This window comes from Fusarium falciforme, chromosome 2 (assembly GCF_026873545.1).
Source record: "Fusarium falciforme chromosome 2, complete sequence".
Lineage (NCBI taxonomy): Eukaryota > Fungi > Ascomycota > Sordariomycetes > Hypocreales > Nectriaceae > Fusarium > Fusarium falciforme.
Genome location: NC_070545.1, coordinates 3,308,174 through 3,329,408, shown reverse-complemented (window position 1 = coordinate 3,329,408; position 21,235 = coordinate 3,308,174). Strand labels below are relative to the sequence as shown.

Genomic DNA, 21,235 nt, shown 5'->3' with positions numbered 1-21,235 from the left:
TTCTGAGCAGCGGGGTCTTCCTCGGGGTCACGGCGGTACTCAGGAAGGGCAATCTTCTTCTCGCCAGCCTTGTTATCTACCTAGACTCGCTGAATTCATAAGCACACCATCTATAACAGACAAGATGCCGATTCTCTTCCCACAGGTCAGCCACGGATCATGTTCATTCAAATCGAGAGCTACAAGTTGCAAAGTGAATTGAAACAAAGGGATGCTGGTATCCATGTCAATCAAACGCTGACCCCAAGTCTATTCAAATCTGTCAACTACGCTAAATCAAACTCTCATACTTGTCCAATCCCGACTTTTGCCCTGTCTGGCCTGACCCCATGCTTTGACTCGAAGGGGCGCTCCAGGTCTGTGGAGAGAGCGCGGGCGCAGCATTCCCAGGAGGTGGAGGAAGAGTGAATGATGGACTGCGGGAGGGTTGCATGGGCGTCATCGAGTTTAATGACATTGAGTTCATGGGTGCCGACAGGGTGTTCTTGGCAGCAGACCAGTTGACAGCTCCAGTAGTAGGCTGTGTGGGCTGTGCTGGCTGCGTAAAGGTCGACGGTGGTGGAGTAAACGTTGATTGTGGAGGCGCCGAGAATGTCGACTGGGGAGGAGGAGAAAATGTCGATGGCTGAGGCTGTAGAGGCTGGCTATACTGCGTCGACGACGGTGTCATTGCCTCGAAGCGACCGAGGTCTGGGGTCACTGTCCGGAAAGCCTTTTGCGGAGGCTTTGTCGGGTTGGTTGTGGGTGGAGGCGTCGACCAGGAAAATGTTGGCGGTTGAGGGGTGCTGGGCTTCTTCTCTTCAGGGGCACTGGTGGTGGATGGACGTCCCTTGACGAGAGCCTCAAAGTCATTCTCAGACGTGGGCTCAAAGGTTGTGCCTGTGACACCACCAAAGGCCATGAAATCTTCACTGGGCGTCGTGGTTGTTCCGCCCAGTTCTTGCAGCTTGCGTGTCTGCTCATCCTCGACTCGCCGTGACAGACTCTTAATGAGCTCCATGAACGACTGGAATTGCTTCAGGTTCAGAAGAGGCCCAAGACTCATGCTCCAGAGGATCGGCAAAAGGTCCATGGCGACAAAGTCGGCGTCAGCAACGCCTCCAACAATCCGGAGCACGTCCAAGGCTGCCACCATGACTGCCGGCTCTTTTGTCTTGATAGCCTTGATCAGGGGCACAATCTTTTCCTGCATTGTGTACTTGTCGAGGGCACTGGACGATGAAGTCTTGCTCACCCCATTGAGACCGTCATCTTCACCGTTTGTGCCACCACAGAGAATGACAAATGCTCGAAGACCTCGGACCTTGATGGCGAGACTGTTTGTCTTGCTAAAGACAGTTGCTATCACGGGAAAGAGTTCGTTCTTAATGGTGCTGAAATCGAGAACTGGCAAGACAACCGGTAGACTTCGCAGGGCCGCGTCGACAATCGAATGAGTCGGGCATTCAATGGCCGCCAAGATGACAGGGAGCATATCTAAACTGTCAGCTGGTTCAGATGAGTAGGCAGGTTACTCACCATCTTTAAACTCTTTTCCGGAGCAGTTGCTAGAGATGGAGGAAATGTTTTCGAGGACAACCATTAGTCCTGCATCTCTGGCTGGGTCCTTTTCTTGCTGCTTGGCGTTGATGACGAAGATTTCCCTCAGCGATGGCCGGACCTTTTCTCCAAAAGCACGTCTAGCAGACGGAAGCAAGTCTAGGATTTTGAACACGTTTTGAAGGATGAGTGAGAGAAGCTCCCGGTCCTTGAGTTCCTCAATCAAGGCCGGAAGAATCTTCTTTTCCATGACCGACTTGGGAAACGAGGGCAGGACCTTGTTGAGACCCCGCATGAACTGAGCCTTTTCGTTGGCAGTCTTGGCGGGGAACGAATCAAGGAAACGGATTGTAGAGACAAGGACATTGTCGAAATACTCGCTCTGCTGGAATTCTCGTGCAGTCATTCTCTGAGCGGGCCGTCTCGTGATGAGTCGAGGAAGAACATCGTGAGAGAGTTCTCGGGGGAGGGGCCGAGATGAGAGGTAGTTGTTTGTGACGGACGGGACACTCGAAGACGACGAAAACAGTCGCTTGTATGTGGACAAGCTGCCGTGGCATTCGAGGGGAGAAGCATGAGGAGAGTTGTAGAGGGCGACCGACAAGAGTCCAAGCGAAAACATGTCAGCTGAAGAGTTGAGGTTGCTGTCGACGACGAAATCGGGTGAGGTATAGTCGAGGTTGAGCTGGACGGCCTTCGGTAATCGGGGATCCATGTTCAAGACCTCGTAAAGACTAATTCCTTGGATCGAAGTCGGCTTGTCGGAGCCATCAGGGGGGCTGCAAAAAGCGAGGCCGCTTATCTTCCAGTCAGACTGCGATTGTTAGTCAAGTCACCAAAAAGGCCGGGTATCTACATACTTTGGCGTTGATAAGGACGGCATCTGGTGTGAGGTTGCCGTGGACGAGGCCGGCATTTTCGTGCAGAAACTCCAGTGCCTTGCTGATTTGGAGGAGTCCTTTTTGAATCTCCAACTCGTCAATCTCGAGCTCCCTCCGTCGCTTTACTCCATCCGAGTCCTCAGTCACAAATCGACTTGATCTTCCACCAGGTCCAACTCGTTCTTGTTCGTCCTTTTCGTGTAGCACGCTCGACAATGATGCTGTCACGGCCTCGGTGACAAATTGCAAGCCACCTCCTCTTGTGTCTTCGACAGGCTCCACCAACTCCAAGATACTGGGATGTCTGAGCTTTGCCAGACTCGACGCCTCTTTTCGCAACCGCTCGACAACCTCCTCTACTGTCTTTTTGAACGAGGCCGCTCCGGAGCGACCCAACGAGCTGCCATGGCTGTCTAGGGACTTTTTGTCAAAGACAAAGACGCTGTACGACTTGCCGGTCGACTTTTTCTTTGCATCGTAAATCTTCCAGGGACCAGCCGTCGAAGTCGGATTCGAAGAGATGGTGTAGTTTCCGGTGATGTTCGTGGCCGAGATGGACTTGAACGCCGAGGAGAACATGTTGTTGTCGTTGCGATGCGATGCGTCGCGACCTATGCATGACGTGAGGACAAGTATCGAAGGGACCTACCTTGTCCGATAAACGATAAGCCTGATGAGGTAAGGCGCTTCCTAGGGCGCGTTCAGGTCCCACCCACCTTTCCCTCCTGCGGCTGCGGCTGCGGCTATCTAGGAACCTGGGGATACCTGGCTGGCGGCCCAACGCGGCTGCAAACGCCTGGAGGCGGCGTCCCTGGAAGTACCCTATCGCGAAGGGCAATTTGCAATCCTCCGATACACCTCCGATCTAGGTACTTAATTATCGGTCGAGCCCCAGCTCTTTGCTCATCACCACCACCGCAACCATGAGCATGAGACCCCTTCTTCGCTCTGCTCTGAGGAGCTCATTGCCTCGCTCTAGCTTGCGATGCGCTCGCTTTAGCACCAAGGCAGAGGCTGCCTCTGCTGCAAAGCCCTTGGGTCTTGATCCTTCGCGACTCTCCGTCACCAAGACCTCCCACCCCAAGAGTCTGAGCAAGCCTGAGACTCTTGTCTTTGGCCGGGAGTTTACTGGTAAGCTCCTCCTACTTTTTCAAGACCAAGCTGACCATCAGACCACATGCTCGCGATCGAATGGACTCAAGAAGACGGATGGTTGGACCCCAAAATCACCCCCTACCAGAACCTCTCCCTCGACCCTGCGACTTGCGTCTTCCACTATGCCTTTGAATGCTTCGAGGGCATGAAGGCCTACAAGGACAAGAATGGCAAGGTCCGATTGTTCCGACCCGACAAGAACATGGCCCGATTGAACAAGTCGGCCGCTCGTATTGCGCTCCCCACCTTTGAGCCCAAGAGCTTCATTGAGCTCATCTCTAAGTTTGCGCAGCTCGACTCTCGCTTCATTCCCGACAAGCGAGGTTACTCTCTCTACCTCCGACCTACAATGATTGGAACCCAAAAAACACTTGGAGTCGGTGCCCCTGGCTCCGCTCTTCTGTATGTGATTGCATCGCCTGTTGGCCCTTACTATCCTACTGGCTTCAAGGCTGTGTCACTAGAGGCTACCGACTACGCTGTTCGAGCTTGGCCCGGTGGTGTCGGTGACAAGAAGCTTGGTGCCAACTATGCGCCATGCATTCTGCCCCAGCTTCAAGCTGCTAGCCGTGGTTTCCAGCAAAACCTTTGGCTCTTTGGTGAGGAGGAATACGTCACCGAGGTCGGCACCATGAACATGTTTGTCGCCCTTAAGAACAAGGAGACTGGCCAAAAGGAGCTTGTGACCGCTCCCCTTGACGGTACCATCCTTGAGGGTGTCACTCGAGACTCTGTGCTCGCACTTGCGCGTGAACGTCTGGTTCCTGAGGGCTGGAAGGTTAGCGAGCGCAAGTACACCATGAAGGAGCTCGCCGAGGCTTCCAAGGAGGGTCGATTGCTCGAGGCGTTTGGCGCTGGCACTGCTGCCATTGTCAGCCCCGTGCGATCCATCTCCTGGAAGGGCGAGCTGGTCAACTGCGGACTTTCCGAGACTGAGGAATCCGGCGAGATTGCCCTCAGGATGAAGGAGTGGATTGAGGGAATTCAGTACGGTGACGAGGAGCACGAATGGAGCTATGTTGTAGCGTAGATAATGCGTTGAATTGTTGTTGCGGTTGAATCCGCGCACCGTAATGTACATCTAGTCCTTCTTGGCTGGGTCGGGCAGGATACCCTCCTGCTCTAATCTCCTCCGTGCCTCCTCGAGAGCCCAGGTAGAAACGCTGTCCATCATCAATCGTCAGTATTCCCGGCGTGCAGCAATTGACCGTGGCAAATCACTCACGTCGTGTCGGGTTTGAAGGCGAGGGCGACGCCTGTAGCGACGAGGCTTCCGAGAAAAATGTACATGGGCCACTCCCAGCCCTCGGGCTCAGCCTTCTCGCCGGGCTTGACACCCCAGAGCCATCCGGTGGGAGGTTCGAATTGGTGCTCGCCACCACCTCCTCGTCGTCGGGCGGTAACGGAGAAGCCCCGGGAGGGCTGTCGGGGGCATCGAACGGCGCGGGCGGCGCGGAGGGGCGCGACGGCGGCGCGAATGATTGCCATTGTATCGTCGAGGGTCAATCGGCGATGGACGGCGGGGTTGTGATCAATGTTGAAGGATGGAGATGGTTGAATTGAGGTTGCCGGTAGATCGGGAGCTAGTCACGTGGTTGCCAAGAGTACGTACCGGTACCTGCCGCGACGGTTTTGGAGACGGGATGGATTCCCACTGCAGGACCCCAAGGTCACCAACCACGTCTAGTTCATTCATCATCAATTGTCCATCCAGAATTCCATTATTTGCATATTATTGCACTTCTTCATGATTATAGTCGGAATCTGGTTACAGAGCAAGCGTTTGTCACCATTGGAGGAAGGCATTAGAACTCTGCTATACACTACCTACAACAATCACACAATTGTATCAATTACAGCAGTCTCCCATCTACCATCCGTCAATCATCAGCATTCATCAGTCACTCACTCAATCCCATCTTGTTGTGTAATCCCAATGTTCCATTCCTGCTTTGCGGCTTGGCAGTGCACGTCCTTTGCGCCCAAGGTGGGCCACACATGTTACATCATTCAAATGCCCAAGAATGATCCTGCTTGACATCTCGCAGTTTGCTCATTGTTTTCTTCGTCTACTTGCTAACAAGCAGTCAACATCAAATCGCGACCGATGGAAAGGACGGCAACAGGCCAGCTGGGCATTCGACTAGGCAATTGACAGCGGATTGAAGACGAGACGTCAACAGCCTCGGTTATCAAGCCAACATCCATGACAACCAATATATCGACAAGACGCCATCCAGGCATTGGCAACAACGCCTGAGTGTTAACAGAACCTCCATCAATAGCGTCGCAGCCAGTTACGAGACAAGCTAAACACCATGACGGAGTATTCCGACGCCAATCTAGACCCAAGTGGGGTCTGTCTCCGACCTTCGTTTGGCTCCAGACGAAGTTCAGTCGTCAGCATCATGCAGATTGATCAAATCATTTCCGATGACCGAATTAACATGGAGACGTATGGCGTCTCCGAGATGCGAGATGGCTTCTTTGATGCCCTTTTCTTGACGCCGGAGCCTCTGACGCCGGAAGAAATTAAAGACAAAGCAATCTTACCCAAGGAATTCGAAAAGAGTCACCCTTTATCGCCCAAGGCCTTTTTTCCTCGACAACTCCATGAGCTTCGATCTGTGGTTCGAAAGGTCACAACTACGAGATCCGGAATCAGGCTACTCAAGTCTTTTATCGCTTTCTTTCTGGCTTATATCCTATGTCTGGTGCCCACAGTGTCTAACTGGCTTGGTCGATATGACTACATCATGGCTATATCCGTCATCCTCAACCATCCAGCACGCACATTTGGATCTCAAGTGGACGGTGCTATTTTAACCATTGTTGGGACTGCTTGTGGGCTGGCATGGGGCATCATTGGCCTTTTGCTGTCCACTTCAACTCTTGATGCTAAAGTTGGATATGGTGGCATTTTGACTCTGTTTCTTGCCCTTTTCATGGCGAGCATCGCGTACATCCGTACATTTTTTATTCGCTTCTATCAAGCTGTCCTTTGCGCTGGAATAGCTGTTACCTTTACGACTCTCGCCGAGACTAGCAGTCTGGATATCAAGTGGCCCAAGTTCCGAAGCTATGCCATTCCCTGGCTTTTGGGACAAGCAATCGCCATGGCTGTTAACTGCCTCATATTCCCTGACGCTGGGAATCGTCCTTTGGCTGCTGCTCTTGACAAGTCGTTCAGGACGATGCAGGTATGCTTGCATATATCAGACATCGTATCCAAGCTAATAGTTTAGGAATCCCTCATCATTCCACGTCCGAGAAACACAAGACTCCGGCGGAGACTAGCTAAAACCTTTATGGATATGTCTCTTGCATATCGAGACATGAGGATCGACATAACTATCACACGATTCCGTCCAGTGGACGTGCGAGAGCTGCGTAACTTGGTGCAGGGCGTTGTCCGAGCCCTTCTCTCCATGGACACTGATACAGACTTATTCGAAGACTGGACAACTCCCGAGATCATCGTTGGCGGCCCCGATTCAGACGACGAGTCGATAGACGCGGGCCGAAAGGTTGCCCGGACTCTCTCTGGTCCTACGAGAGAAGTGCTCGCCTGCATGTCAGAGAGTATGCAAAGATCTCATGCAGCTTTGATGGATTTATCTGGCTGGAGAAAGCATTTTGGTCCACCTCAAGACGTCTCCTCAGACCTCATACCGGTTCAGGCGCGATTCAACAACGCTCTCGCAGCTTTTGACACGGCCGAATCAAGCCTCCTAGCCAGCGACACCACCGAGTCATACGACAGTCAAGCAGTAGAGCTCTTCGTATTTGCGAGGCACGTCCGCGAAGCGGCAGCAACCATTGTCAATCTCATGAACAAGGTTCATGAGATGCACCTCCACTCCAACCGCAAGAGACTCAACCTCCCAACATACCCCCCTTGGAAGGCCATATACAGAACAAATGCTCAAGTTCGACATGATCGCGGTGGTGTCACTGCCGGTATGTACCAGGCAACGTTTGCAGAGATTGCGCAACTTCTCGAGTCTGTCAAGGTGGGTAAGGAGCATCGTCAGAGTTATGAGGCGGTTACCGGACCAGAGGAACCCAGCATTCGAGGACAGCCAGCGTCGAGGAGAGACAAACTTGGATACAGAATTTGGACAGTCCTGCATCGCCTTCAAGGATTCGAGAGCAGATATGCGCTCAAGGTAGCCATTCTCACTTCGGCATTGGCCCTTCCTGCGTGGTTGAGCAACGGATCATGGTGGAATCGATACGAAGCTTGGTGGGCTGTGTGTATGGGTTGGATCATGATTCACCCCCGCGTTGGAGGAAACGTTCAGGACCTTTTCACTCGTGCCTTTGCCGCAATTCTCGGAGCAGCGTGGAGTGGTGCGGCCCATGCAGCCGGCAACGGGAATCCATATGTGGTAGCAGTGTTTGCTGCTATATACATGATTCCCATGATGTATCGCTTCACCCAGAGTTCCCATCCGGTATGCCGATACACCTTACCTTGATTGACCTGACTAACAACGACAGCGATCCGGTCTTGTCGGATGTCTCTCGTTTACGGTTATTTCTCTCAGCTTGCGAGACCATCCAGGCGTATCATCAGCACCACTCCAAGGAGTACACAAAGGTCTGGTGTTTTTTGTCGGAACAACCACTCCTATTGTGGTCAATTGGCTCCTCTGGCCATTCGTGGCTCGACATGAACTCCGATCTGCTCTCTCGTCAATGCTCTTCTTCATGAGCGTCATGTACCGAAGTAAGTGTGCGTATTCTCCTCATACCAACTCTGCTAATTGTCAGATGTCGTGGCGAATTACGTCTACTTTGACGAGGGCAAAGACCCAACCCCGGAAGTTATCACACGATCTGAAATGCTCGAGAGTCGAATGCGCGAGGGCTTTGTGAGGATCCGGCAACTCCTCGTCATGACCCGTCATGAACTCCGCCTGCGTGCCCCCTTCGATCCGATCCCGTATTCGTGTCTGGCTGCGTCTTGTGAGCGCTTCTTTGAGTATCTCATTGCTGTTCGTCAGTCAGCTCTATTCTACAACCCAAACTATATCCGAGACAACCCCGTGGCCGCCGAAAAGCTCCTCAGTTACCGACGAGACGCCGTTGCTGCCATCCTCGGCAATCTGTACATTCTCGCTGGTGCTCTGAAATCACAACGCAAAGTTCCTGTAAGTTAGCGTCCCTGCAGTCAGCAAATCTCAGCTCACGTTGCCACAGCGTTATCTCCCCAGTGCTGCGGCTGCTAGAAAGAAGCTCCTCCACAAAAGCGCCGAGGTTGCACGAGAAATGGCCGAGAGTCCCGAGTATCGCGAGCTTGAACGACAGAAGACGTGGAGTGATATTTACAGTTACTCGTACAACGAGAGTCTGACAGGCTGCGTTGCTCAGCTGGAGGAGCTCGAAAGGTTTACCAAGCTCATTGTCGGAGAGAAAAAGTACGTCGATGTTCTTGTTGATTGATTCATGCTAACAACAGTAGCTTTGAAAGCACGTGGAGCGCTGAACTTGTTGAATAATGAGTACCTAGTTAATGTGAAGACTTCTAAACCTGATGAGTTCCTGTACACTTAGGCATATATGCTCAAGTATTTAATAACAACAATCCCAATAACTATTAAAATCTATTCACGTCTTTGCTAATAATCATTCTCAAATCCAAACAATCTGTCATGAGACGATCACACTCCTTTCAGGGAAAAGTAAGAGCTCGTTCGAGAACTGAAAGAGTTGCTCGAAGAAACACAGGCCAAACCGAACGCCGAACTTGAGAAAACGACCGCCACTCAGCAGAAACTCCTGGGTGACCAACAGAATCTCGAAGCGCGTGAAGAGGGTCTCAGGGAGGCCCAAGCAAAGCTCAACCAAGACCTGGACCAGATCAAGAACGACCGAGCGAAAATCATCGAAGAACAGGCGAAGATTGCCCAATTCCGGGCGAGAGTTATCGAAGATCAAGCCAAGGTCATCAAGGATAGAGCGGAAATCACCAGTCAGCAAGCAACACTACGTGAGAAGGAAAAGAAGTTTCTCGAGACTCAGGGGAAGGCAAAGGAGAACCATGCCAACTTCAAACTCCAGGTTGAGCAGCAGGCCAACGAGAAGTGTGAGAAGCTACTTGACGAAAAGGAAAAGCGTATGAAGGAGCAGAATCGACAAACAATCCAGGACAAGAAGGAAAATGTCGACGCGCAATACGAGAAACAGTTCATCAACAGAATCACCAAGAAAGAAGCAGGCCTGGACACCAAGTACGATAGACGCAAAACAGAGCTTGAAAGCGAGCACGCTCGACGCAGTGAGGAGTTGAACAAGGAGAAGCAAGACACCATTGCCACACGAGATACTTTGAAAAAGTCTATCGAAGCGATCAAGTCCCTCGATGATTCCCTCAACACCCTATCACCGCAACGGCTGGGGCAGTCCGGAGTTGTTGGGACCCTACTCCGTCGACAGAGCCAGGAGGACGATTTAACCAGGGCATTGCATCACACTCACGACACCGCGGCAGATAACTACTCTCAGCTTGACTCTGTCACCAAGTCTCTCGAGGAAGAGCGGGGACGACACGAAGAGACCCGTGCAGCTTTGACATCGGCAGACAACACCCTCACGGAACTCAGAGGTCGCATCGCTGGTCTGAAGGGTGAGTAAGCTACGCTTGAGGCTCGCCTACGAACGACAGAGGAGCAGCTCCAGCAGCAGGCCAAAACTCTTGAAGATAAGAGCAAGGAGCATGAGAACGACAAAGAATCCCTTAGAGTCTTGAGATCCGCTCAACGTCAGGACGTGAGGCGTAAGCGCGCTAGAAAAGAGGCTGATAAAGGCCTAACGTTTTGGTACCGGACGATGGAAAGACGCCACCGAGGCGCTCGACTTATTCTTCGTCGCGAGATTCTGTTCCATGAATTCGAATGAGTTGGTCCCCCGTCTTTGGGACGTTCTAGATGACGGATCACTGTACAAGCCTCTCCTCGGATTTCACAACAACGCTCAGCCATCCAACTGGAGATGCCTCAGAACGCTTGTGACCAAAGGGTCGTTCGTGGCAAAGCCTCTGCCTGAGACCGGCTGCCCTCATCACCCTTCTGAGGAGAAGTGTCTGCAAGTCCGCATTGTAGAGGAGGAAGAAGGGGGCAGAGCCATGGACCTTGACAGTGGTTAGAATTGTCATTAACAAAGACTCGAGGTTCAACCATTCAGCTAGATATGCTACTAACACATGGATTAGGAAGTAATTGTTCTTTCAGTTGATTGATTCATGTTAACAGCAGTAGTTTTCAAAGGGCCTGGAACGCCGACCTCGTCGAAACCTAATCCAATGTTTGATGCTTGCTCATCGCCTAACTATATGCGCCGTTGGCCATTTCATTCAAGATATCCCTCGTAATCAGTTTCCCCTTTAATAACGCCTTGTCGCTGATCCTGGCCTTTCTGGGTGATGGCCTCCGATTCTCCTTGCCCTTCCTGGGCGTCTTCTTTTGTGGGCTGTGTGTCGTGAGTTGTGTGCCCATGTCCTCGAAATAGTGGTTCTCGAGTCCGTCAGGGGGCATGTCATAAATCCAGTTTCGATCCTCCATCAGCGAGATGAATCTGCTGAGCATATTCTCGCTGCCGCTGCCTTTGAGCGTCGTCTTGCTTCCAATCACGAGGAGCTTCGTCTTTGCGCGGGTAAAGGCGACGTTGATTCTCCTCCAATCCTTCAACAGGTCGCCAATGTTGCAGGCCTCGTTGCTTCGCACCAGACTCAAAACGATCACCTCCTTGTCTCGTCCCTGGAAGCGGTCTGTCGTGTGCATCTCGACTCCGGCATACCCTTTGAGCTTTTCTTTGAGCAGGAATAGCTGCGCTCGGTAATGTGTCATGACACCGATCTCGGACTCCGGAACTCCTACTGTCAAAAGACTGTCGACCAGTTGAGAAACGATGCGGACCTCAGCCGAGTTGACAATACGCTTGCCTTGAGCCTCCTCGCGGACCTGTGGCAAAATAGTGTCGGTGTTGATGAATCGCACGCGAGCTTCGCTCTCAAGGAGGTCATATAGCCAGCATCGGCCCGGTGCAGCGCAAAACGATCGAGGAGTGGCGGCGTGAAAGGTTGATGCATCATAGTGTCGCTGCTTGAGAGCGTCCATTCTGGGAATGTCGAGCTTTCTTTTGCGAAGCTTCTCCGTGCCGCATCGGAGCTTGCCATTGTAAATAAGAGTGTTGCTGAGAGTCATGATATCCTCGCACATGCGGTATTGGTGTTCCAGGTTGACAACCGACTGCGGATGGGTGTCTGAGAGAAGCTTGAACAGACTGACATCAAGGCCTCCTTCGCGTGCTTCTTCGTTTCTCACAACTGGAGGAAGCTGGTTGTGATCGCCCACAAGGACAAATGTGCGAGCCATCCGGATAGGCCCAGCACAAATTGGCAGGGTGATTTGAGATGCCTCGTCCACGATGCAGTAGTCAAAAGTACGCTCGTGAAAGATGGGATGGTTGATACCAAGACACGTCGTCCCGACAATTGGTGTACCGTGCCAGGCATCCTTGATTTCGTCAAACGTCTTCATAGGCTGCCCTGCAAGGATGGCAAACTCTTGGACTTCGGGATGCACCTTGGCAGGGGCTCCGAGGCGGAGGATAGGTATCTTGTCTCCTTTGAGCTTGAGCAGAATATTGTCGACAGCCGTGTGGGTGTGCGAAGTGAGGAGGACACTCTTCCCCTGAGACGTCAGAGCGCGGATGATGTGGGCAATGGTTGTCGTCTTGCCAGTTCCCGGCATTCCCAGAACGAGAGCATAGTCTTGAGCGCTCATGACCTTTTCGATGGCCCGGTGCTGGTCAACGTTGAGGCTGTCTCGATCTGATATGGTATACTGTGTTGGAACACTCTTGAATCGTGGGGCTTGGAGGTCAACAATAAGTCGTCGGATCTGTCTCGACCCAAAGATATCGTCGGCCATCATCTGAACTAGGTTATTCCGGACAGTCGCCATTCCGTTGCTAAACTCATCTTGGTCCAGTCGGTATCGGATTGGCGGCTCCTTGATCTTGCCATGAGTCTCATCCTGGGTAGCTCCCTCGTGGGCAACCTCCATGATGCTAGCAAAGGTCTGGTTATCGTTCTCGTCGAAACCTGGTTGTCGAATTCGTGCATTGTGTAGTCTTCGATCAACCGCCACGCTGATTCTTCGTCTCTTGACTGCCGTGACGTAGCCAATGGCCAGCGCAAAGTGTCCCTCTTCGTCAGAAACCACAATTGGCTCTCCAACCGTCAGCTCCGATTCGAGGAATGAGAATCCTGCGGGATGGTTCTGCTTCACAAAAGTGTAGTGGAAGCGGTTAATCTTTGGGTTGTCAGTATCAACAGACGCTGAACCCTCTTCAATAATGACATCGCCAAAGCACCGCGACTTCTTTTCTCGCTCAGCGCTTGTCATTGTCCAGAGTTCTCGTTTTGTTTTTTGGCTCTCCTTTTCCTCCTTGGTGAGAAGATTCTCCCACTTGACAAAGAATTCCTTGTGGTCTGGAGTGAGGTGCTTGACCAGTTCGTCAAACTTTTCATTCATCCCGCTAGACTCCCCATCGCCGTCGTCTGCTAGTCGGTGATAGATGAAACACGATGTCTTGGCGTAGCACTTTCCACACATGTGCTTGCTCTTGAGCATCGGGGGTAATTGAACGCTTCTCTCTCGGACGTAGCATGCTAACTGGTTGCGTTGCATAATCATGTGCCGAAGTTCATGTCGGATAGCGGGGATGCGCATCGTTTTCGACGTCTCCATGTAGTAAAGAATACCGTAAGCGATCTCAATGTCGTACCGGTCTGATAGTAAAAGTGTATAAAGGGCAGTCTGTGCCATGTGGTTGCTGTTTGCGTGTTTGCCAGTTTTGACTTCAAATGGGACAGCCAAAGTCTTGAAATCTTTACCGTCTTGCATTGCAACTTCGACTGTCGCGTCAATATTGCCTTTGAGTCCGTACATTGGTGACCAGACGTGCTCTTCGACATCCAGCAACTTGGTGACAGCCATGTTGGCCTTTTTTCCGTTTCGATCCTCGATGACAGCATCCTCTGTTGGCTGGGAGGAGACAAAAGCACCAGCCCAGTAACTAAGCTCGTTCATCTTTGACTGAAGATGCTCTCTGGCTGATGCCAGACCAACCTTGATGGTATATAGATCCTCGACATGCTTGTCCGTGATTCGATCAATAACCGAGCACAAGAATGGGAGATCCCATCTGTTGGCCAAGAGTGCCTCTTGAAATATCTCGTGAAGCATGGTTCCATAGATAAGTGGCGGCGTTGGGGGACTTGTGGCTTTGACTCGGTCTTGAAGCACAGCACGACGCATGCAACCAAAAGAGTCAGCCACCACGGTTGCCGATATAAGCTGATCGGGGTGTAGAATAAGGAGGTTATGGGCATCATCAATGATGCATTGCCCTCTTGGTGTAAAGTTGCCAATAACGTGGACGTAAGCCTGCGGATGAGCTGGCGTGTCATACCACGAACCCCTGAGATGGAGAGTCCTCATCTCTTTGGAGTTGTCTGCTTGGATAAGAAGGATCTAAAGGGTCAGCTACATCCCACAATTGAAGACAAAACTCACCTTTTCCGGTCGGGCATGCCCTTCCATATATTCTCCTTCCAACACATTCGTCACCAGGTATCGCTGAATTGTCTTTTTCCGTCTCTACAGTTCTTAGCATGTGCGGTCCTCCTAGGTTCTTCGACGTACGTCCGGGCAGTTAACTGCTTGGGTTGCTGCGAGTTCCACGGCCTCAAAGTCAAAGTCGCCGCCAAAGGGGTCACCAAACTCGTCATCTGGGTCGGGGTCCACGGGGGTAATGGTTTGGGCCTGTTCCACAGAGGTAAGGAGGTCCTCAGCGTCGTCAAAGATGTCATCGTCCAAGTCATCAAACTCATCAAGCTTGTCTGGGGTGTCTGCCGGTTTTTCTGCCTCCGGTTCGTCCTGTTTCCTCTCCAATGGTTGGGCTGGGAGCTCAGGCTCTTCCTTGTGATCCAGCTGGGTCGCGTTGATGCTCGCTTCGAGCTGCATTATGGTATCGTCGTCAAAATCGTCAAAATCATCATCGCCGTAATCAGAAGACGGTGCCTTAGGTCGCGGAGAGCCTGTGCTAGTGGCACATATCCGCCTCTTTTTGGGAGAAGGAGACTGATCGTTCCCGTTGATGCTACTAGTCACCGTATCGAGCAGAGCAGTCACCAAGGAAGACTTGGCTTCCATCTCTTTCTCACTGTTGAGACTTCCTGATGTCGATCTCTCCACTCTTCTCCTTTTTGGCCAGTTTAGGCCACAACTTATTGCTCGTCGGAGGTTGGCTTCGTTCGGCTTTGGTCTTGGCGATGAAGAAACCATCAACTGTGCTAATGTGGGATTGGTGAGTCCAGGGGCGTTCTCGGAGTTTAAAGAGTATCGGTCCCAAAGCTCAAGCGTCGGATCTGCATGCGGTGACTTTAAGGCTTGTGCCAACTTCTTGACGTTGACGGAAGGGGTCTTTTCAGGGGCGGGCGACGAGACTGGAGATGAACTTCTGGCACGTTTTCGTCCCTTCCTAGACATCATGGGAGACAAGGCGGAAAGGTAGAGATTATCCGGCCTGCTATCCCAGAGCAGTCGGTCGTTTGGCGAAGTGTTGTTCTCATCTTCGGTACCTGTAGGTCCAAGCAGATCTCTCCAGGTCAGGTGAGTGGCAGGTGTTTCTTGCACTTGGGGTGCAGATTCCTTGCTTTCCTCGTCTTCGGATTTCGGATGATATTGAAACTTGTTGAGCTTGTTCTTGGTAACCTCGGATACTGGTGCTCGTGGCTTTGGTGTTTGAACAGGGTTGCTTCTCGATCGTTGCCATGGCGAGCGCTGGAGACTGTTAGCGGAGCACATAAACGTACTCGTCACCATACCTTAATCCGGCCGACTTGATCAGAATACGACTTTTGCAGAGGCATGACTGCAAAACTTGAACATCCCAGCAATTGAGGTGGGATGTTAAAGGGAGACGCGCTATGTTTAATGGTTGAAGCGCGTCGCGATACGCGCTTGCTTGGATGCCAGGTCACGTGCCTTATCGATAAAGCTGCAGGTCCGTCCATCCCCCACCTGCGTCACCATTCATCGAGTCGTCATCCGATTTCCGGTTCAACTTCACGTTTCAATTGAATTCGTCAATTGAACAACCATGAATGCTCCCAGTGGCCCAACCCGCGAGGCTTACAAGCACTCGATGGAGGAATGGCGCCAGCAAGCTCTAGCTCAGCGCGACCAGTACCAACCGAGGGTGCAAGACCAGATCAACCGACTGTTCCATGAATACTCCCCTCCCTTCTACGTCTCGCTCATCGGGTACAAGCGCGATTGGAACCTCCTCGTCGCCACCTCTAGAGTTTCCGGATTTGCGTCGACTCTCGGGCGAGAGCTCGAGGACCAAGAGGTTAAAGCAATCGCCGAGTACACCCTCAACAACATCCACAACAATGCCGCCGCCAAGTACATCACCGTCGGACTCGCCGCATACATGACCTACCGAGGCCGCCACACCTGGCAATTCCCATTTTACAAGCCCAAGCTAGGCGGCCGATTCAACCCCAACGAGGCGACGAGCATCTTTACCAACAAAAAGATCCGCGGTCGATACCCACGATTCACATGGCACACGCTGCGATTTACAGCATATGCCGCCGTCACGATGCTCATGGTTGAGCCCGTCTTCCGCACTGTCAACTTCATCCGAGTCGAGAGCGCCATGGCGCAGGATTCAAGGCTAGAGCAGTTCACCAAGGATGCAAGCAAGCGAGTCGAGCAGGTCATGGCCAATCCTACTTCGGCAAGGGTGCCTTTCAAGAACAATGCACCAAAGGAAGAGGGTTCGTGGGGCAACGAAGATACCGATCGCTCAGACCAGCCTCGCTACAACATTCCCTGGAACAGAACACAAGTCCCTACACAGCAGACACAGGAGAGCCAGTCTGATGATCACGACTGGGATGTCCTCGATGATGATGATGCCTCGCCCGTTGCCTCCTCCGCTCGAAATCAGCCCGTCAGCTCCGTCTCTGGGTCAGCATGGGATCGCATTCGACAGCAGTCTCAGCAGCCTCAGCAGCCTCAGCAGCCTCAGACTCAACAGGAACCTCGTGGCTGGGCACCAAAATCGGAGCCGCAGAGTTGGGGAAGCTCTACAAATTCTAGTGACAGCTACTCGTTCAGCAGTTCGGACGAGGAAAAGTCCCTGGCTAAAGAACAAGCCCAACAAGAGTTTGACAAGCTTGTCGAGAGGGAGAGAAGAGGTGTCGATGAAGATAAGTGGGGACGTAGGTAACGATTTGTATTGTACTTGCTATTGTATATTACCAATCATTGGATTACTCCATAAATGAATGTATTGTACGGGTCTGGCGTCCTCTATTACTGCTTCACTTGGTCAGCGACCTCAACCGGGTCAACTGCACCATCTTTCTTTTCAACTGTCGTCTCTAGAATACTCTCACCAGCCGTGTTGGCGACGAGCGTCTTTTCCTCCGCAGGCTTGTCCTCTTCAGGCTTGATGTCTTTGGGCGCTTCGGGCTGAGATTCAGGCTCCTTGGATTCGGCTGCAGGCTGAGGTTCAACAGCGGGCTCCTGAGGAACGGGCTCTGCAGGCTCAGCCTCAACCTCCGGTACAGGCTCAGGCTTTGCAGTCTCAGTCTCAGCCTGAATCACTTCAGGTTCGACTTCTGCAGGCTGTTCTACAGGCTCTGGAGCCTTGACCTCTGGCTTAACATCATCCGACTTGACCTCCTCCGGTTTGACCTCTGGCTCAGCTTCAGGCTTGACCTCAGGCTTGACCTCAGGCTCAACTTCGGGCGTCTCGGGCACCAGAGAATCGCCAGCCACGGACAGAGAACCCTCTGGGTCAATTGACCAAAGTGTCTGGGGAATCGAAAATGTCAAAGACGGCCCCGTAGTTTTGACCGGGGCAGCGGGGCTTCGGGCCGGAGCTCGCCGTTGTGGGCCCCGAGCGCGGCCTTTCCGGGCATCCGAAAGCGGGGCCTTTTCCTTCTCCTCAGTGACGTCCTCCTGAGGCTTGGCCTCTTCCTTCTTGGGAGCTTGAGGTCCAATTGCAAGACGCTTGTTCAGGTCGCTCATAAAACCTGCCTGCAGAGCAGCAATCTTGTTGCCGACGGGTCTGCTAGGCACTGGGGGCTTTGACTTGACATCCGGGCGAGGAGGAATCTGAGGCTTTGGCTTGTCGGATACAGGTGGCTTTGGCTTTCCTTCGTCGCTCGGGGTCTTCTTGGGCTTGGGTCGATCAGGAACAGCCGGGCGGTCCTCTGTCTTTTTAGGACGGGCTGGAATCTCGGGCTTCTTTTCCTCTGTGGCCTCAGGCTTCTTTTCCTCTGGGATCTCGGGCTTTTCCTCTGGCGTTTCAGAGACGGTAGCCTCATATAGCTGACTCTCCGGAACATCTTCCCATACATCTCGGCTAGGGAATCGCCGACCGGTGGAAGGTCTCTTCTTGGCGCTGAGGAATGAGTCGGACTCTTTTGATTCCGTCCAGATGGGCTTTTCCTGGGCCTTGGGAACGTCGGTGGCACTCTCTTGCTCCGCAAGCTCCTCTTGCTTCTGGGCAAAGATGTGAGCAGGTGTCTTGGGGCGGTCCACGGACTTTTGTGCCTCAGCTTGCTCGTCTGGTGTTGAGACCTCGGCAGTATAATGCACACTGCTTGGAGCATCCTCCCAGACGTCCTTGCTGGGGAAGAAATGCCGGGCCTTCTCGGACGGCTTCTCGGGCGCTGGCTTTTCTGACTCCTTGGCTTCTTCGGGGAAAAGAGGTTCGTACTCCTTGACATCATCCAGAGGAGAAGGCACAAACTCTTGGTCGTTGTTCTTGTAGATACTGGTAGGTCGGCTCTTGGGCCTACTTGATCGGCTCAAGGGTCGGCTGGTGGGTTCCTCAATCTCACTGGCGCTACCTCGACGTTCAGGAGGGGGGTGGACAGCAGGCTGCTGGTGGAAGTTGTCCTCCTTTTCAACTTCGTCAGAAGCAAGGATAGGTGCAGTGTACTCGTGATCCTCATCATCGACAGCAGCCTCCTCATCACCGTAAGAGCGGTATTCGGGGTGCTTGGGATCATCAACATGAACAGTACTCTCACCGTCGGGACCAGTAATCTCCGACTTGAACGAGAGAGGCTGAATCTTGTCTGCAGGAGCTCCAGAAGCGGGACGAGGAGACAGACGAGAAGCATACTCTTCACTGGCCTGGAAGCCGACTTCCTCGGTGGGAGTAGATTGGTACTCGGAGGCTGAATTTGTTAGTCAAGTTTTACCAAGCAGTGTCAAACTTACCGAGACCAGATCCACGACTCCGCGTGTCCCTGACGAGCTTGTTCAGGTCGTTGCTGCTGAGGGCATAGTCGTTCTGGCGATCATGTAGAGGTGTCTGATGCTCCCTCTTCAGCGCATCAGGATGCTTGTCGTAGTATTCCTTGTCGAGCTTGTCCTGGGGCGCAATTCCGTGACCGTGAAGGCCGTAGCTGCCAGGAGGTCCACCACGGGAGCTGTGCTTGCGGTGGTGGTGCTTCTTGGGCTCATCAGAACCAGGAGCGGGAGAAGGAGCCTGGACATCACCGAGATGGGGGTTCATGGGCACGCGCTGGCCAATCTCGGGGATGCCCTGCTCATCCTCAATCTCGGGTCGACCTTCGCTGGCCGAAAAGCTTGTGCTAGCCTTCTTCTTGACACCGTCGCGAGAAGTAGGGCGGCCAATGCCGAAAGAAGCGGCCTTGTCAGAGTCGGTGCGGGTAACGGCCTGGACGCGCTGCTTGGCGCTGTGGGCAGGAAGCGACGGCTTGGGGGCATGGAGCTTCAAATCTTTGGCGACGGTGCGGTGTTCAGGTGAAGCAGCTTGGGGCTTCTCACCAGTCTCCTCCTCTTCTGCCTTGAGCTCGTTGGCAATGGTGCTGTACTCGAGACCCTCCTGACCGATGGAGGGCATGGGGACGCTGCCGGAGCGGTCAATGGGGTCCTGCTCCTGGGCATTGTCGTTGGGGCTGAAGCGGAGAGTCTTGGGGCTCTTTTGGGGGATACCCTCGTTGAACGGTGACGGGGCGAAGCGGTCGGGGTTGGGGGATATCGAGCGGTCGAAACGCTTGCTAGGACGAGGAGGAATCTTGGGAGGCGATAGATCGTCCTTGTCCTTGACAGGACGGGGCGGGATGGCGGGTGTTTGCATGGCTGCAGCAGTCATGTCGATGTGAAGAAGCTCAAGCGAGCGAGGCGGGAGGTATAAGCTGACGGAAGGACCAGCGATGGGTCAGAGCTGGGCAATCAGCACAAGGTTCACTGCGGGAGCCAATTGAGTCAGAAAAACCAATTCACTCGACAGGGAAAGACGGGTATTTGAGCTTCAGCCATTCCACTGGCTTGGCCGCGAGCTTATCGTGGTCATCGGATCCACGGTTCATGGCGCTATAAAGATAGGGACCATGACAGGAACATGGCGCAGCGCCCACTTGCATGCGCCCGCACACCGCAGGTGAGGACTTACCGATTGGATTGGAGTGGAGGTGAGAGTTGAGGTGCGTTATGGATCCCGGGGTAGACCGTAGGATAAGGGAAGGGGTTCAATGGACAAAGGAAGACGAGATCCAACACGTTCCTGGCCAATTACTTATATCCCGGCCTCTCAACGGAAGCTGAGCGTCCAGGTGACGGCTTGTGCCACTAAGCTGGTGACCTTGGTTGTCGTCACTGGAAAGGGTGAAAACAGGGATGAATGGCGCCAAGTAAGGTCATGGTAATCGCACTGTGAGCGCTGGATGTTGGGATGAGAACCTTTTGACCAAATACTTTGCCGATTTCAAGTGTACTATCAGTACCTGCTTAATACGAACCGACTGCTTTCGTTGTTATCACGTTGTTTTCAGTCGAAAATGTCTCTCCTCTAATCAATGTTGCCCAACAACTGAGACCACACAGTGCGTCACCCCGCATGAATCAACGGAAACGGTCTTGATCAAGCAAAAGTCTTCAAACCTGAAGTGTTTTGACAAGCAATTCCCCTGTCCCTGTCCTGCCTGCTCCAGACGACCGACCGTACATCACCTTCCATCATACAGTGCATCCCGGATGTCCATGTCCATCATGGGCGGAGTCCTGCAGGTATCCCCACCGATCGAGCCGCGCAACTAGCTCGACTGATGCTCGTCCATGGGAGTTTGAGGGAATGACGCTTACTCGACGGCGTCCTACTGGACGATGCGGTGAACGGAACGGTTGTCGTCTGACCGGCAGGCTTTCAGCTTCCAGCAGAAAGCACAAGCATTGATCAGATTCGAATTGTGACTCCCAGTCTCGAACCATTCCGGACCCATAAACCCATACACCCCCTCGACCGGTTGCTGGCCGTGCCTCGCGAAAAAACTCTGTTCCCCTGACGCTTTCAAATTCTCCAGTCGAATCACATCCCGTCCCGCTGCCCGCCCTCACCGTGATGCCAGACATCCATCTCAAGTCCCATCATGACGCCATCCCCCAAAGCTCCTGTTGACCGAGGCAGTTGACCGAGGGGTAGACCGGCCCGGCTCGTTACCCTGTAGAGATAATCGTAATAGCAAAATGTAATCCGACATTCCATGCCCAGCTTCTCTCAGCAGACCCCTCTTCCATCAAGAGCAGCCTGCA

General features: G+C 52.9%; 7 protein-coding genes across 7 annotated transcripts; 3 read left to right on the top strand and 4 right to left on the bottom strand.

The window, feature by feature from the left end:
• Positions 1-271: 271 nt before the first annotated feature.
• NCS54_00296100 (Protein kinase domain-containing protein) lies at positions 272-3,023 on the bottom strand (the record flags this gene model as incomplete). Its single annotated transcript, XM_053148548.1, has 3 exons — positions 2,400-3,023; positions 1,519-2,353; positions 272-1,476 (listed from the first exon to the last, which is right to left on the bottom strand). The coding sequence occupies exons 1-3, from the start codon at positions 2,997-2,999 to the stop codon at positions 272-274; spliced, it is 2,640 nt and encodes an 879-aa protein (XP_053004523.1). The 5' UTR covers positions 3,000-3,023.
• A 320-nt stretch (positions 3,024-3,343) lies between these two features.
• Positions 3,344-4,605, top strand: NCS54_00296000 (Branched-chain-amino-acid aminotransferase; the record flags this gene model as incomplete). Its single annotated transcript, XM_053148547.1, has 2 exons — positions 3,344-3,551; positions 3,593-4,605. 2 exons carry the CDS (start codon positions 3,344-3,346, stop codon positions 4,603-4,605), a joined length of 1,221 nt encoding a protein of 406 aa, XP_053004522.1.
• Positions 4,606-4,656: 51 nt separating this feature from the next.
• Positions 4,657-5,111, bottom strand: NCS54_00295900 (NADH dehydrogenase [ubiquinone] 1 beta subcomplex subunit 11, mitochondrial; the record flags this gene model as incomplete). The annotated part of the gene is made up of 2 exons (XM_053148546.1): positions 4,801-5,111; positions 4,657-4,738 (listed from the first exon to the last, which is right to left on the bottom strand). Exons 1-2 carry the CDS (start codon positions 5,061-5,063, stop codon positions 4,657-4,659), a joined length of 345 nt encoding a protein of 114 aa, XP_053004521.1. The 5' UTR covers positions 5,064-5,111.
• Positions 5,112-5,893: 782 nt separating this feature from the next.
• Positions 5,894-9,079, top strand: NCS54_00295800 (ArAE-2-N domain-containing protein; the record flags this gene model as incomplete). Its single annotated transcript, XM_053148545.1, has 6 exons — positions 5,894-6,775; positions 6,821-8,032; positions 8,079-8,307; positions 8,352-8,731; positions 8,781-8,998; positions 9,043-9,079. 6 exons carry the CDS (start codon positions 5,894-5,896, stop codon positions 9,077-9,079), a joined length of 2,958 nt encoding a protein of 985 aa, XP_053004520.1.
• Positions 9,080-10,903: 1,824 nt separating this feature from the next.
• Positions 10,904-15,519, bottom strand: NCS54_00295700 (DNA replication ATP-dependent helicase/nuclease; the record flags this gene model as incomplete). The annotated part of the gene is made up of 4 exons (XM_053148544.1): positions 10,904-14,119; positions 14,162-14,245; positions 14,291-15,430; positions 15,475-15,519. 4 exons carry the CDS (start codon positions 15,517-15,519, stop codon positions 10,904-10,906), a joined length of 4,485 nt encoding a protein of 1,494 aa, XP_053004519.1.
• Positions 15,520-15,749: 230 nt separating this feature from the next.
• On the top strand, positions 15,750-16,889 carry NCS54_00295600 (Hypothetical protein; the record flags this gene model as incomplete). The annotated part of the gene is made up of 1 exon (XM_053148543.1): positions 15,750-16,889. The coding sequence occupies one exon, from the start codon at positions 15,750-15,752 to the stop codon at positions 16,887-16,889; it is 1,140 nt and encodes a 379-aa protein (XP_053004518.1).
• Positions 16,890-16,975: 86 nt separating this feature from the next.
• NCS54_00295500 (Hypothetical protein) lies at positions 16,976-19,799 on the bottom strand (the record flags this gene model as incomplete). Its single annotated transcript, XM_053148542.1, has 2 exons — positions 16,976-18,855; positions 18,899-19,799. 2 exons carry the CDS (start codon positions 19,797-19,799, stop codon positions 16,976-16,978), a joined length of 2,781 nt encoding a protein of 926 aa, XP_053004517.1.
• Positions 19,800-21,235: the final 1,436 nt, after the last annotated feature.